The 14034-nt window shown below is 42.3% G+C and overlaps 1 protein-coding gene across 2 annotated transcripts in view; it reads right to left on the bottom strand.

Annotated features, from left to right (window-relative positions):
* Positions 1 to 14034, bottom strand: part of adgrb2 (adhesion G protein-coupled receptor B2) — a 316757-nt gene that overhangs the window by 83194 nt on the left and 219529 nt on the right. For both annotated transcript variants that reach the window (XM_049602672.1, XM_049602673.1), the window contains exons 15-16: positions 13878 to 13980; positions 6937 to 6980 (exon numbers count right to left, since the gene is read on the bottom strand). In XM_049602672.1, coding sequence (XP_049458629.1) covers positions 6937 to 6980; positions 13878 to 13980 — 147 coding nt within the window. The remainder of the gene's footprint in view (positions 1 to 6936; positions 6981 to 13877; positions 13981 to 14034) is intronic.

Here is a 14034-nt window from a genome sequence, read left to right as displayed (position 1 = left end):
AGGAAATGAGCTGAGAGCCTGTCCACGTCTGTAACGCCCAATGGAGGCAGAGCCCACATAAGCCCTACTGGCTGACTCCCTCTTGCCGCACTGACTCGCTGTTTGACACAGTCTTGATCCCCTCTGCTCTGTCAGATGGAAAAGTGGAGCAAGCCCTATCAGCTCTCCAACCCCCCCCGTGGCTACACTGTTAAGTGTATTAGGCGTGTGTGTTGTTTCTGTCTAAGTGTTTGTCTATGATAACGGGGAGGGATGAGGAAATATGCACAAGTGGAACTGGTGTAAAGTGCTACATGAATATGATCTCAAACCAACCAAATTTTTCTTTTTGTTTTCACAATTTACGACAGAGGTATGCACTGACAAAATGAATACTTTAACGCATCTCTTGTGTGGCTCAGTTTCAAAAGCTGATTTATCATAAAACCTCCACTGAAGTTCGGCGGCTGCCTTGAAACAAACATTGAAAAAGAAAACAGCATAAGGCAGATCAGTGTACAATGTAAATGTGATGTAAAGGCACTGTGTTAGATGGTACAGGCTATAATGTGTCTGGCTATTACCTCGTATGGAGGGCTATTTTTAGGCTGAACTATATGCTGTCTCCTCAGGGACTGTCTGTATAGCATCCATCCATTCTCTGAATCCATTAAACCATTGAAGGGTTGAAGTCAGCTGAAGTATATACCAGAATGCACCGGGCCTGCAAGTGGCTGAATAAACCATGGACAAGGTCTATTACAGGGTTAACATTAATGCTGACACACATTCATATGTGTAACTCAGCAGACCCCTGTAGCCTGCTTCTCGTCTCTGCTGGAGGAGTAGCTTCTGCTAGCACAGGGGGTCCATGCAGGAACTCCCAGGGGTCCTTAGGGAGGTCCAGGGGGTTCCAGAAAAATGGGTAATAGTTTATTTATACTGTTTAATTTGCTGTCGAGGTGGGGCAAGTATGAGTAAGAGTCGAATGAATGACTATTCTGGTCACAGGTTTTACTTCCTCCAAGGTTGTCTCCTCAACTGTAGCTAACAACTATAGAATTCTGATTTTAAAGGGACACTTTGCTGATTTTCAACCAGCTTTGCATCATAACAATGTGGGTAGTTTGTGTAAATGAACTATGGTAGACCTCCCTCCATCTTACCAGCGCACACATCTCCCTGCTCATCTCTCGGCTCAAATTTTTGCTGGATCTCGAACTGGGAACTGCCCATTGGTCTGACATCCCATTGTTCCGACCATATTAAACTCATTGTTCCGAAGTCCGTTCTGAAATCATCATGATGCCCTGTGGTTAAGGTCTGGTTAGGTTTAGGCACAAAAACCACTTGGTTAGGGTCAGGAAAAGATCATGGTGTGGGTTAAAATGAAAAAGAAAGTGAAAACACATAAGCTGTGAGCCTGCTTCGCCTCAAGCCTTTCCCAGCTGACCCAGAGCCAGTCGCGGCGCACCATCAAGGTAGAAATACGCCGGCCGGGAGCCGTTCAGCACCGCGAACCGTCGGACCAATGGGCTGTTGGACCAATGACATGGACCCTCTCGAACTACAGATTGTACTTCTGCATTTTTGTTTGCCCACCACAGCAAACACAAAGAGTATCAAAGCAGATCGTGCTCAAACTCAGTCCGAACTCAGATCAACTAATAAGCTAATATTTTAGTGCACTGTTTGGCTGTAGTACAAGAACTGTGAGCAGGAAGTCGGCACCATACTGTTTCCTGCATTGTAAAAACTGAGGCTAAATACATTGTGATCAGTGCTGATATAATATGAACCGAGATTCTGTTACTGCATTGCCTATTTATCACCTTAAATGTTTTCACAAACATATTATAGCTCACTGTTTAACTGTAATTCGAGATCATTTGTCATCAGACGGCTGCCATATTGTTTCCTAGCTCCAAGCTCACATTACATCACTCAGCAGTGGGAGCGTTTATTGGTCAGTTTTATGAGAAGACCATTTTCCCAGCAGTGAAATGCTTCTTTAATCATATCTAACAAGAAATGGCGCCAGGTTTTGACGAGGAATATGAATGAACCAAATAAAAAAGACGATGTCTCTAGTTCCATCATGTCCATCCCAAGTCTGACAGTAATGCTAAATTGATGCAGTACTCTTTTAATGTAAGGCATTAGAGAACAGACTTTGATAGTGAAGTGTTAGCTATCCAAGAGGGAAAAACAATAAACTGTAATTATGTATTTTCATTCATTTACGTGCTTGTTTGTTACACAGAAGAGTAACGGATGGCATATAAATGGCCATAACATTGTCACAAGAATAAAGAAGTGTCATACACTTGGCTTAGGTCACAACTTGCTGCTATGCCTTTTTGTAAAATAAATGTGATTACATTTTGGCCAGATTTGTGTCCAGCTAGTTTTTGGCAGTGTGCAGAATATGCTTTTGATTTTTATATTATTATTTTTTTTTATACCTCATTTAAGGTTAAGACCTGCCGGTGCCAAAGCTGATAGCACTGCCAGATCAGTCTGAGCCCAAAGCAAGCCTCAATCTACCGTGTCCGATTGAGGATGTTAGAGCTACTTGAGCTGCACACCAGGCCATTATTACTCTACGGCGGTGATGGGCGGCGGGGGTTGGGTGGGGAGGGGGCGCCTGGTTCTTTAACCACTGATCCTCGATCAAGCTGAAGACCACAGGGGATTAGAAATAGGATTAAGTGACCCTCAACCCTTCACAAGCTTACTGTCATCCATCCATCTAAAGTGTATATTGCATTCATCTCTAACTACTGGGTCATATTTTTTTAAGCACGCTTTAAATTGAGATTGCTCATTCGCCTGCCTTTAATGCATCTGCGCTGTGCCATTTGTATTGAGAGTACGTTTCTTCTGTGCCGCAAAATACAAATGTTACAAATAAAATATGAAATATATGAGCATAAATAAATATCTGAGTAGTGCAATGTATATTTTATAGATACCAGCGAAAGGCAGTTTGTTTTGATTGAAAAAGCAGCAGCCGTAGAATCAGTATAACACATCTGGGAGTGGCACATACAGTATACGATCTAACCGAGCCAATCTATAATGCACCAGACATGAGATAAGTGCTCCACTGTACAGTGTGTGTGTGTGTGTGTGTGTCACTGGGGCTTCAGCCAGATATCCCATACTGTGGCAGAGTGAGGGTCAAAGCGCGGAGATGCCAGAGGCAAGGTCAGCAACCACCCAGCAAAAAGAGGAACATCATCATTTCCCAAAGAAGAAAGAGAGTTAGTGAGAGACTGCGGAGAAATGAAAGAGATTCAAGGTAGATAAAAATGACAGGAGGAACATGACTTTCATGTCAACGTGCTGTTTTACTTCGAATTTGGTCAGAAAATGTGTACTCTTCTTCTTTAGCTTCCTTTGCCTCTTCTAACCTCCTGATTTCGAACCTTGTAGAACTTTTACAAGAGCTAAACACAACAGTATCTATTCGAGCCGGCGAGGCAAATGAATGAGAGTAGGTTGAGGAGACGGGCACATGGGGGAAGACAGGGAGGGATGGTGAGCGCAGCGATTTGGGTGGGCAGATGGTGCCGACATATGGGCCTGTTAGGGGCAAAATAAATAAATAAACACTCACACATAAATACTGAGATGAACTGTGAGTGCCACAAACTGTTGGCCAACTTAGCCAGCTGAGAGAGAGCACAAATGGGAGAGAGCTACCGCTGAAATCGCTCGCAGATTTCTAAATGGACCACTGCTGCATGAAAAACATGCACACAGACAATTGTGTGGGATGACAGTAGGCCTTAGAAATTTGAGCCTCTGATCTCCAAGTAAGTGTACACCAGCCATGTGTGCATTACAACAAATAAGGCGGGATGTTACACATGCAGCATACAATCATTTTTTTAAATGTGGGTGCATCTGTGTGAGCTAAATATGGCTTCCCTATGCAGGTCGTAGACTGAAAGTTTTTTTTTTTCCCTGTCTCCGAGCTTAACTTCTTTTCCTCTGCTGTCTGGCTCCGCTGTGTTTGCCCTTCCTCCGCATTGCTATCTATACATTCTCCACCTCTTGTCTGCCTCCCGCTCAACCTCAAAGCCTGTGGCTCCGTTAGAGAGACAGCCAGGTTGAGAGAGGTGATATCCTCCAGCAAACAAACGGTTGCTTTGTACAACATGTTCTCTGCCCATATCAACTGCACGCTCCTGCCCAGCTCCAGTCAAGATCTACTGGCCAGCAAATGGAGGAGGAATGCAACACCAAACAATGTACAGTCAGTGTATATTTATATATTTGTTTGCTCACTGTGCAGGTGTCCTTGTATGTGTGCCCTTGATGCACAAAATGTATAGATGATGAATTCCATATGTCACTATCAGATTCTATTTGAAGCGCACCAGTTGGCGGGGCTTCACAGCTTCACACTCTCTCCTAACAGCATCTGCACCCAAACAGCATGCTGTGACTGACCTCAGGCTGTTTACACTGAAGCGGTCAAGTCTGTGCATCAGCTCAAAATGTAAACAACCCATGGAGATCATGAATATCGCTGTCAGTTTAGGACAGCGGGAGTAGCTGAGACGGGCGCTAAAAATAGACAAATCTTTCCATGCTCGGGCTGGTGAAGACAGCTTCGCTTATAAAAACTGGAACATTCTTGTTTTGTTGCTGTTTTTTTGTTGCCTGCATTTTCAGTGCATGTCACATTAACCAGGTCCTGGTCAGCCTATGTGTGTGTGTTTGTGAAAGCCTCTAAGCATCTGTGTGAGCTCCCTACTGTGCATGTCTGCAAACATATTACCCAATCCCTGGCAAACTCATTTGGATGTTTTCCACATTCCTTGCAGTTTGAGCGTGTTTGGTTGACAGACATCGCCGCCACCTTGCCACTTTATATTCTGCCGGGCTCTCTGCCGTTCTAACGTCTGCGAATTTAATTTGATTGCAGCTGTAATCTGCCGGCTAGTTAATTGACTTTGCCGAGCTTTGTTCCTCTCCTACCTTGATGGAGAGGGGTAGTTTGATAAGTTACAAAACGCCTTATCCTCTCCGTGTGAACCTACGGTCCCATTGTATGCTTTGGTCACCAGAGAGTACTCTGCTAGGACTGGGTAAACTATAATGTGATCTCAAGGGGGACGCTGAGCTGAATGGGATTTCTCTGCCATCCATCGTGCTGTCACAGTAGACAGTGAGGCCTAACTGTGAAGACAAATTCAAGTCTTATGAAGCCATTTGGTGGGTTGAAGATTCATCTGTCAAATTAGGCTTTTAAAAAAGATATTCATATACAACTAATCAGCCTTTTTAATCGATATAACAATGAAACACCTGGCAAATAAATCTTCATTCAAGGGACACTTACTCACTTGTTTTGGAGCTGTTTACTGAATCACATGGTCTTCATCAGAAGAGATTTATAACTATAAGTATGACTGATTAGTCTTAGCACTCGTAGGAAGTCTCCATGACAACTGAGCAAACGCCATTTGCCAGTAAAGACCAACATGGAGCAACATGGAGGAACTCAAATATCACCAATTATGACCAAATACCTCGATATTGATACTGAGACAAGAGTGCTGACTATAGGTGCTTTCACAAAATATTTACGCAATTTTTGATAAATTATCATCAGTATGTGGCTGTTACTACTAGAACAGTCTGGTATGTTCAGAAAATTAAACCACTTTACTGTCTTTAAAACTAGGAAAAGACCAAACTTAAGATATTACGGTATCCAAAATCCAACACCATAGCTCGTCTCATATCACAGTATCAATGTATAATAGATATATTACAAAGCCCTACCATGTGGTATGCTCAAAAGCTCCAGAACAATTGAGTAAGGAGATTTTGAGCAGAGAACTTTCAATGCAAAGTGTGCACTGCACCACGTACTTCTGTTGTAAAAACCTAGGGGAGTAAACCTCAAACAAAAAAACCTAAACTGGAATTTTATTTTGAAATGTTGTTATATGCATTTCATGAGTGGATACTGTACATTTCCTGTCAACATAGAAGTTTATTTTGAAAAGACAGAGTGCATATAACAGGCCAAAATTAAAACGTTGTCCCTGAAAGTCCAAAAGTGACCCTAAAGGGTTATCTAGAGTGTCATAATTTGACGTGTTGGGCCACTGACTGAGCGTCAGTATTTGATGAGATGGAAATGAGAATGTTTTGGTGCTGCATATGTTGGATTTAGCCAAAGTGGCATCCTCAAAAAAGAACTTGCCATCCATATACTCTGAAATGAGCGGATCAAAATTGCATCTGTTCAGTCATACTGTCATGGGTGAGATATGGGCCGTTGTGACCTCAGTGAAAGTGCAATGAGACCATGACCTGCATGGCACCAAACCCTGGCTTAATGGTTTTGAACAAGTTTGACTTTGTTATTGACAAAAAAGAGTAATCACTATGTGGGTTAATGGTTAGCATGATCAATTGTGCTGGTTTACATTATGTAGCTCACTAGATGATCCACATACATCAATGTCAAAGAGTCAGTGGCCCACATAGACCAGTGAAAAAAACCTGTTCGGTCAAAACTAAAGAATCAGGTCACTGGTGGCATAAAACTGGAATGTTCAAGCTAAGCTAAATGTGGATTTAGTAACTATGAATGAAGCCTCTAACATGGTGTAAGTACATGTAAAAAAAAAAACAAAAAAACAACAGAGGATCGCAACAAAGGAAAACTTGGTCCAATGAGGCGATCTGAGTGATGTTAGTTGTGAAGTCTTTGCAACACAGAGAGAATGGCGTTTGTTCTCATTGACTAATTTAATTAACACTAACACAGGGAACTTCATTAGACTGTTTTCAGCTCATTAATGAAATTAATCTGACTGGGCATGAGCACACACAAGATAAACATCAACACACACACTGACAGACGCATGCTTTTACTGCACTGTTCGCTCTCACATGCACACATCAGAATCATTTAGAGTAACTTACGGGTTGCCATAGTCCCAGACAACGCACTGTGGATCTGATGTACCCTGCAAAATATGGGGGGGGGAGAGAAAGAAGATAAGCTGTTATTGCCAGTCGAGAGGATGAGTGAGAGAGCGAGGCAGAGCGAAGACAGAATAGCTCGTTGCCAGAGGAGAAAGAGTGATGCTGCATGGGCGATGGAGAGAGGTAAACAGACAATGAAAGAGAAGGATTGAGACAGACGGTGGGAGGGAGAGATGGAGAAAGAGTCATTGTCAGGGGACAGAGCAGCAAATAGCTGCTGCTGCAAAAAGAGAGAAGGTGTGTGAGCAGTGAATTGAGAGTTAAGAGACAAAAAAAAGCCATTTCATGGACAATAATACACAGGAAGTTGGGGTCATAAACATCCGCTGGTGGAAAAGCGTTCTTTACTTAAGCACAACCACAGTGAGAAGTAGTAAAGTAAAAGTAAACAACTATGAAGCACTGAAATGTGCTTAAGTATAACAAGCACTTATTGTGAAGAACTGGCCTTTTCAGAGTGCGTAAAGGCACACCGAAGCATCTCTAAACATCCTTATACGTATTCTGGGATGCGACTGAATGCATTTAAAAACCACAAAAAAGTCACAGAGCCCCTCACAGCTGTCTAAACGCTGGTGATTTGCTATCCAGCTCTTAATCCATCGACTCGTTGGAGCTAAAAGCCAATCGTTGGGGGTCGAAAGGCAGGTGAATCATCTGGTAATCAAAGCTCAGTCACACATGGTGGAGAAAGGAAGACTCCCTATGACTCAATCAGGGAATCAATCGCAGGATCGATATCTTTAACTGACTCATCACAACCTGTTCCTCTGGTGATCCTCCGCGATCTCTGCATTGATTGCTTTTTAAAGAATTCCCCGTGCCCTTTCAACCTGTACTCCTCATTTGGGGGAGGATTGGATTGTGATTGGTTTTAGGTGAACTTTGTGAGGCTGTCTGGTCTGAATCCAGGATGTTGTTCTTACATCCATTTCTGAAATCAAATGCATTAAAAGTCTCACACTGGTACAAGTACAGTGTGAGAGAAACAGCTGACTGTTACAGTTTCTCAGCCCTTTAGTGCAGGACTGATCAGGCCTCTTGTGTAACTACATCAGGTACCCACAATTGAAATGCCATTCTCCCACTGATGCAGAGGAAAATGGATCCCTCTCTGTACCAGTCTGCTGGTCCTCCCTCAGTCCTGCATGAGGCCCTTTGCCTTTGAGCTCCCCCTTATGGTAAAGGGGATTATAGCAGTCTACAGTCACACTGTTCTGTCCAGTATTTAAAAAGCTGCTGTCCACTTTAAGGAGACTGAATACAGCCTGAGAATAAGGAAGGAATAAAAAAAGAAATAACCTCTGCTTGAGTGTGGAGCAAACTGAAGGTTTTCTGAATCACAACAGTGTTTTAAATAAGCAAAAAACGAAGGGAGAGGAAGAGTTGATGCACATTCAAGTCTGCACTATGAAGATTTATTTCTCTAAAAAGCAAGGTCACCCCTCCCTCTCCAAACAGTTCATAACAGCTCTGGCATGAATCAGTGAATCCTGGGGTCTCTGCATGGCTGGACTTGAGAGGATGGGATGATGCAAGGTTTATATACACAGGATCACAGGCTAGAAGACACAGATTGATGGATGATGGCGCTTTGTTCTGCCTCACACGCAGACCGCCGCCGTCACCGACATTAGATGTCTCTGGGCGTGCATTAGCGCGGCGGGCTCTGTTAGCATTCAACTATCAATCAGCGTGCATCATGCCCGACTGTACGCTGCAGCGGGAGTGACATCCGTGTACTCCCACAATATCTGCCTCCTCTTTAGTGCCAACGCGTTGCATAATGACAGCGCCCGCTCGACTGATGTCTCTCAAAGGCAGCGACGGGTGTGTGATTCCAACAGCTGCATTTACGGACAGAACTAATGGTGTCTGCTTTAACGACTGTTCTTTTCTCTCAAAAAAGGAACAGCCATTTTCTTTAAGGTATTCACCCTCACATGTGGAGGCCATTTGGCGGTAAAATGCTTTATGCATATTGGCTGTGAATATGGTCAGCTAATCAGATGAGATGAGCTACTGTAAGTGGCCACATGGGGAGTCTTAAAAGCTTTCTATATCATATCAAAGATAAAAGATTCGGAAAATGACACGGAGCAACGTGGATGATGCTTTTTGACTGATGAAAGTAAAGTAGATTACAGTGAAATTAGTAGAAAGGTGTTACGGTGGTTAATGTTCAGCGAGCTCACCAGAGCTGCCTAGCTGAAGGATAGCTGGAGGAGAGGGTGTGGGTCTGATGGTGTAGTGTAAGGACACACAGTGCTCTCTGCTTCTTACTCACCATTAAAGACACACACACAAACACACTTTGACAACAGGGAAATGTGTGAAGAGTCTGACTGGAGCAGATGTCCTCTCAGTGAAGACATGACCGTACACAGAGACCCCTACACCCCCCTTTGAGAGTGAAGCCCGAGGCAGCTGCTGCCACTGCTTCAGTAGCTGGCTGTTTCTACACCGGCCAAGGTCGACATCAACTACAGCTGAAGACCACGAGAGGAGACTTTGCTCTCTCTTTCACTTCCATGTCTTCTCCGGTGCCCAAATAGTGGCTCAGCATTTTCTGCCTAATGAAGTTCAGGCCAGGCTGAGCAACGATGAACAGACAGTAGGTTAACATTGCCTTTGAGGTAAGATAATGATGTGGGCATGTACATCAGTAAGTAGTTTGACTACATTTAATGAAGTAGTTTAACTTTCTTCTTGCTTTATAGTTCGCTGATATCTAAACGTGTTTTATAGGGATTTTTATACATTTTTTTTTATTTTATTTCCCTCCTAGAGTTAAAAGAGAAGGTTGATACCTCTCACATCCATTGAAAAAAAACTAAAGGTGGCACCCAGTTAGCTTATATTAGCAATAAAAATGAAAACAGGAGTAGCTAGCTGGCAGCTTTCCAAATTGCTCTGTCCAAAGATTACCTCTTGCGGTGCTGGTAAGCTGATTTCGTTACGTTCGGACAGAGCCAGCAGCCTGCCAGCAAGCTAGCTGTTTCACTGGTATCCAGTCCTATGCTAAGCTACGCTAACTAGCTGCAAATTTGTATTTCCTAGGATGGTGAAGACCCATCCTACTCTGCCTTACCTGCATGTGATTGGCTTACCCTGACATTTGTATCCTAACCCTAACCAATCTCACTCCTTATGCCTAAACCTAACCATTCCAACCAATAAAGGCGATAAGTTCTAGCCAATCAGAGGGAGAGTAGGGTGGGTCAAGCCTTCACTATCCCAGGCAATGCACATTAGCTTCGTATTTAAGAGGCATGAGAGCTCTCGGCAAGAAATCTAATGAGTGTATTTGCCAAAATGTCAAAAATAAATAAAATATAAACTCTTTTAATCACACTAATCCGTCAGTAAAATTCTACAAACATAAACTACTTTGGTTATAAAAAAACATTATTTTTTTAATTTTGCTTTTAGGAGTTGCTAAAACCCTAATTAATCTCAAGTAGCAATTACGGATATGAGCAGTGGTTGCATTTCAAATGAAACCAAACGAATATTATGCTAATCACTTGTATCCTCTGCAATGCCATTTCATTTTTTGTTATATTGCAGAGATATATTAATTTTCAAATGTGGTATTAATTAATTTTCTACATCACTTTAGTCACTTATTTCTCTTGAGGGTGGTTGTGCTGAAGTTGAACTTCTTCCCTGGACTTGAGACATAATTTTTTTTTCACAGAAAGCCTGCGTTGTAAAATGGGAACATGGGGTTTAAACAAACCTGGGTATTTATCAGACAGGAGAACTCTAATGAAAGAAACTATTCGGGAACTTTATGGGAAATATAGGAATGAGCATTTGTGGTGCTTGACCTATACAAAGGGAAATTTTTTTCTCTTGTGAATCTCCTAGATTTAGCAAATGTAACAAGAGTTCCCCTATGGAGCAGAATGAGAATGTCCTCACAAATACCGGTCTAAGAATGCATACGTGCCACAAAACCTGGGACCCTCTAATAACTTATGTGAACAATTTACCTGGTCTGGAACTGGAACTGGAGCTTTTATACCTGCCCTTGGATAAGGAATACTAGGTGCACTTGTGTTTTTTTTTTGTTTGTTTGGTTTTTTTTTTGTCTGTCAGCTGTCTTTTGATTTGATTTTAATCAGGTTGATTTTCAGTTTGGTCCGTCTTTGTTTTTGTCTCTTTTTGGGATTGTTTTTGCTATGGCTATTTGTAAAACAGAATATGACTGTTTTATAGGATATTTGGAAAATTATAAATAAAGTGTTTAAAAAAAAAAAAAAAAAAAGAATGCATACGTGCATCCCAGCCCTGTGTGCAGAAGAGGTGTCTGTCCTCAGCGGGAGCCTCCGGTTCGTAATCCAGAGCAGCATGCTTACTTCAGCATTAAGACATCACCCTCTCTAGACGGAGGGTGTGCAACCTGGAGTACCTCTGCTTTGCCAAAAGTGTTAAAAGGCAGAATAATAGGAAGATAAAAGATGAAGGCATATAAAAAGAAATGCCTTAATTAAGTAATGAATCAGTGGTTTAAAGCAGGGAGATGGAGTGGCAGGGGATGGAGAATGAGTACAAAGTCTTTATAATGAAACACTCTGCAATAATTCTGACCCTCAGGTCCTGGTTGACACAGCAAGAAACCGATTGCACCGGAAGATTTTAGTATGTGTGTATATTCTGTATATATATATATATATATATATATATATATCTGTGTGTTTGTGTTGTCAAGAGATGAATCATTAAAAATTCAACATTATTCTCAAAACTGAGCCCACCTTTGCACAGAAGAATGGCTAATGAAACCTGCATCTTATTGAGGTCGTGAAGAGAGCCTCTCATTAAACTTGCACTTAGCCCTTTCCAATGAAGACACCCCACGAGTCGTTTATAATAACACACTCCACTGTAATATAAACTGAATAGGCGCCAGGAGACGGCACGATATAAGGAAGTGAAAAAGGTCTGCATTTATTCAGGCAATTCAACGAGCGCCATGGCGCTTTATAGCATGCAGCACTTTCTCCTTCATCAGAACTCAGGAAACATGGGTCAGTGGGGAGAGAAGGGATCCTTTAAAGCCATGAAAAGATTTATTTCCTTGGCTAAAGCTTGCTCAATATACAAGTATATAATAACAAAGAAAAAAGCAAACCATTGCATGTAACACTTTGATGTAGGAATATAAGTTAAAGAGTCACCTGAACAACTCTGGGATGGTTGGAAAAGTTACACTGTTTTGAAATGATGTAGATCTTAAGGACTTATGGTGGCTAATGCTTTTTATTGCATGAAAACACATCTTATGGCTACAGGAAAGGAGAGGTTTAAAGGTATACTATGCTCGATTGTTGGCTATTGTTTGTAAACAGTTTGTTTGCTGGTGAAAGTAAAAGTAAAAGTAAAATCTTTTTGGTGCTGTGTCTCTTGGATGCCTTCTGCTTATTGTCTGGCCTCTGATCGTTAACTTTTTATAAGGCCCCGTCCTCACCTGAGCTAGGGCTGGGCGGTATATCAATTCTTACAATATATCGATACATTTTCAAGCAAGATATAAATTTAGACAACACCGTTTAAATCGATATAGGGTCAAGTTGCGCCACATAACGCATACCAGTGTTCATCTCTCCCCTCTCACACTCTCCGCCCCCTCACTCACTCACAGTTTCTCCATCAACACTCGCACAGAGCTACTCCTCTGTTTAATCTGTCTGTTCATTAGTCTACAGTGTGACATCGGTCTGTATGTTGCACAAGCTGCACTAAATTGGTCTGTGAGATGAATGAAGTTACCGCAGCAGCACACACTGTACAATATTGTGGGCCTTTTCCTCTGTAACTTTTAGCCGCGTCCAGTCAAGCCATGCTGTGCCAATTTGTGTTTCTGTTATCAGTTTAGAGACGCAGTGCCACGCTGAGCTGCACACCTACTCCTTCTCCAGAGTAGGTCCAAAAGCCGGGCTGCCCACACTCAAGCGGGTGGCCGTGGCGTCTCGCCGACCACCTGACCACCTTGTTTCTCCCCCTCAAACAAGCCCTCTGTCTGCAGGAGACCAGAGAGACAGACGTTTATAAAAGTCTCTCTATGTGTTCAGCTCTCAGTACTTTTGTAGTTTCTAACCAAATCTCTGTGGTTTGGAGTTTAGTTTCTCTCCTGCGCCTGTTTTCACTTTAGATATCTGCTTTAGTTTACTGTTTAATGTTCACTAACAGCCATATTAGAAGTTGTGTGAAGTTGCTGCTCCAAAGCTCAACATTTCCTTATTTTGGTGCTTCACGATACAAGTATTTACATAACAAAATAATGTGGAACTTTTATATTTAAGTTTCGATAGGAATTAAAATGTGTTTATAACCGAATTAGTGAAACTTTATGAGCAGCTTTTCTTCAGTTATGAGGAAGAGTAAAATCAGAAACAGCCACAGTGAGATGTTGATGAAGAGCTGCAGACAACAGGCTCTTACTGCACCTCTGCAAACAGCTCACCTCCACCAGGTAAACTTCTTTTACCTGCCCTGCTGCGGAAAAACACATGCAGCTCAAACAACAGGGGACTTCAGCCATGGATCAGCTCGCAACGGAACATGTAGCCCACTTAGTAGAAGATACCGGGATATATATCGTGTATCGCCATTCAGCCTGAAAATACCGAGACATGAATTTTTGTCCATATCCCCTAGCCCTAACCTGAGTGCTGTGGGGGTACACAGCCATAGACGTCCCAAACACAGATAATAAGAAGAAAATAAGAAGATACAGGCAGAAGGCAGAGAATTACCCCGCCACACTCTACGAGTGGGTCATAACTGATGACTGAGAGGAATTCTGAGTCTATGCTTGTTTTTTAGGAAAATTCTGCACAGTATATCTTTAATAAAGAAAAAAAACTTACATTAAAAAGTGGCGACAGCTCCACCACCACCATGGGCTTGCTGGGTTGTGGTTCTGGCCGTACTGTCACTGTCAGGATCTTGGAGTTGATGACCGCAGGGGGACTGCAAAGACACGCACAGTCAAACACAGAAGAGTGTTATTTTTGGGGAGAATTG

This window comes from Epinephelus fuscoguttatus, linkage group LG17 (assembly GCF_011397635.1).
Source record: "Epinephelus fuscoguttatus linkage group LG17, E.fuscoguttatus.final_Chr_v1".
Taxonomy (NCBI): Eukaryota; Metazoa; Chordata; class Actinopteri; order Perciformes; family Serranidae; genus Epinephelus; species Epinephelus fuscoguttatus.
The sequence above is the reverse complement of the archived record's forward strand: the minus strand, read 5'-3'. Positions and strand labels throughout refer to the sequence as shown.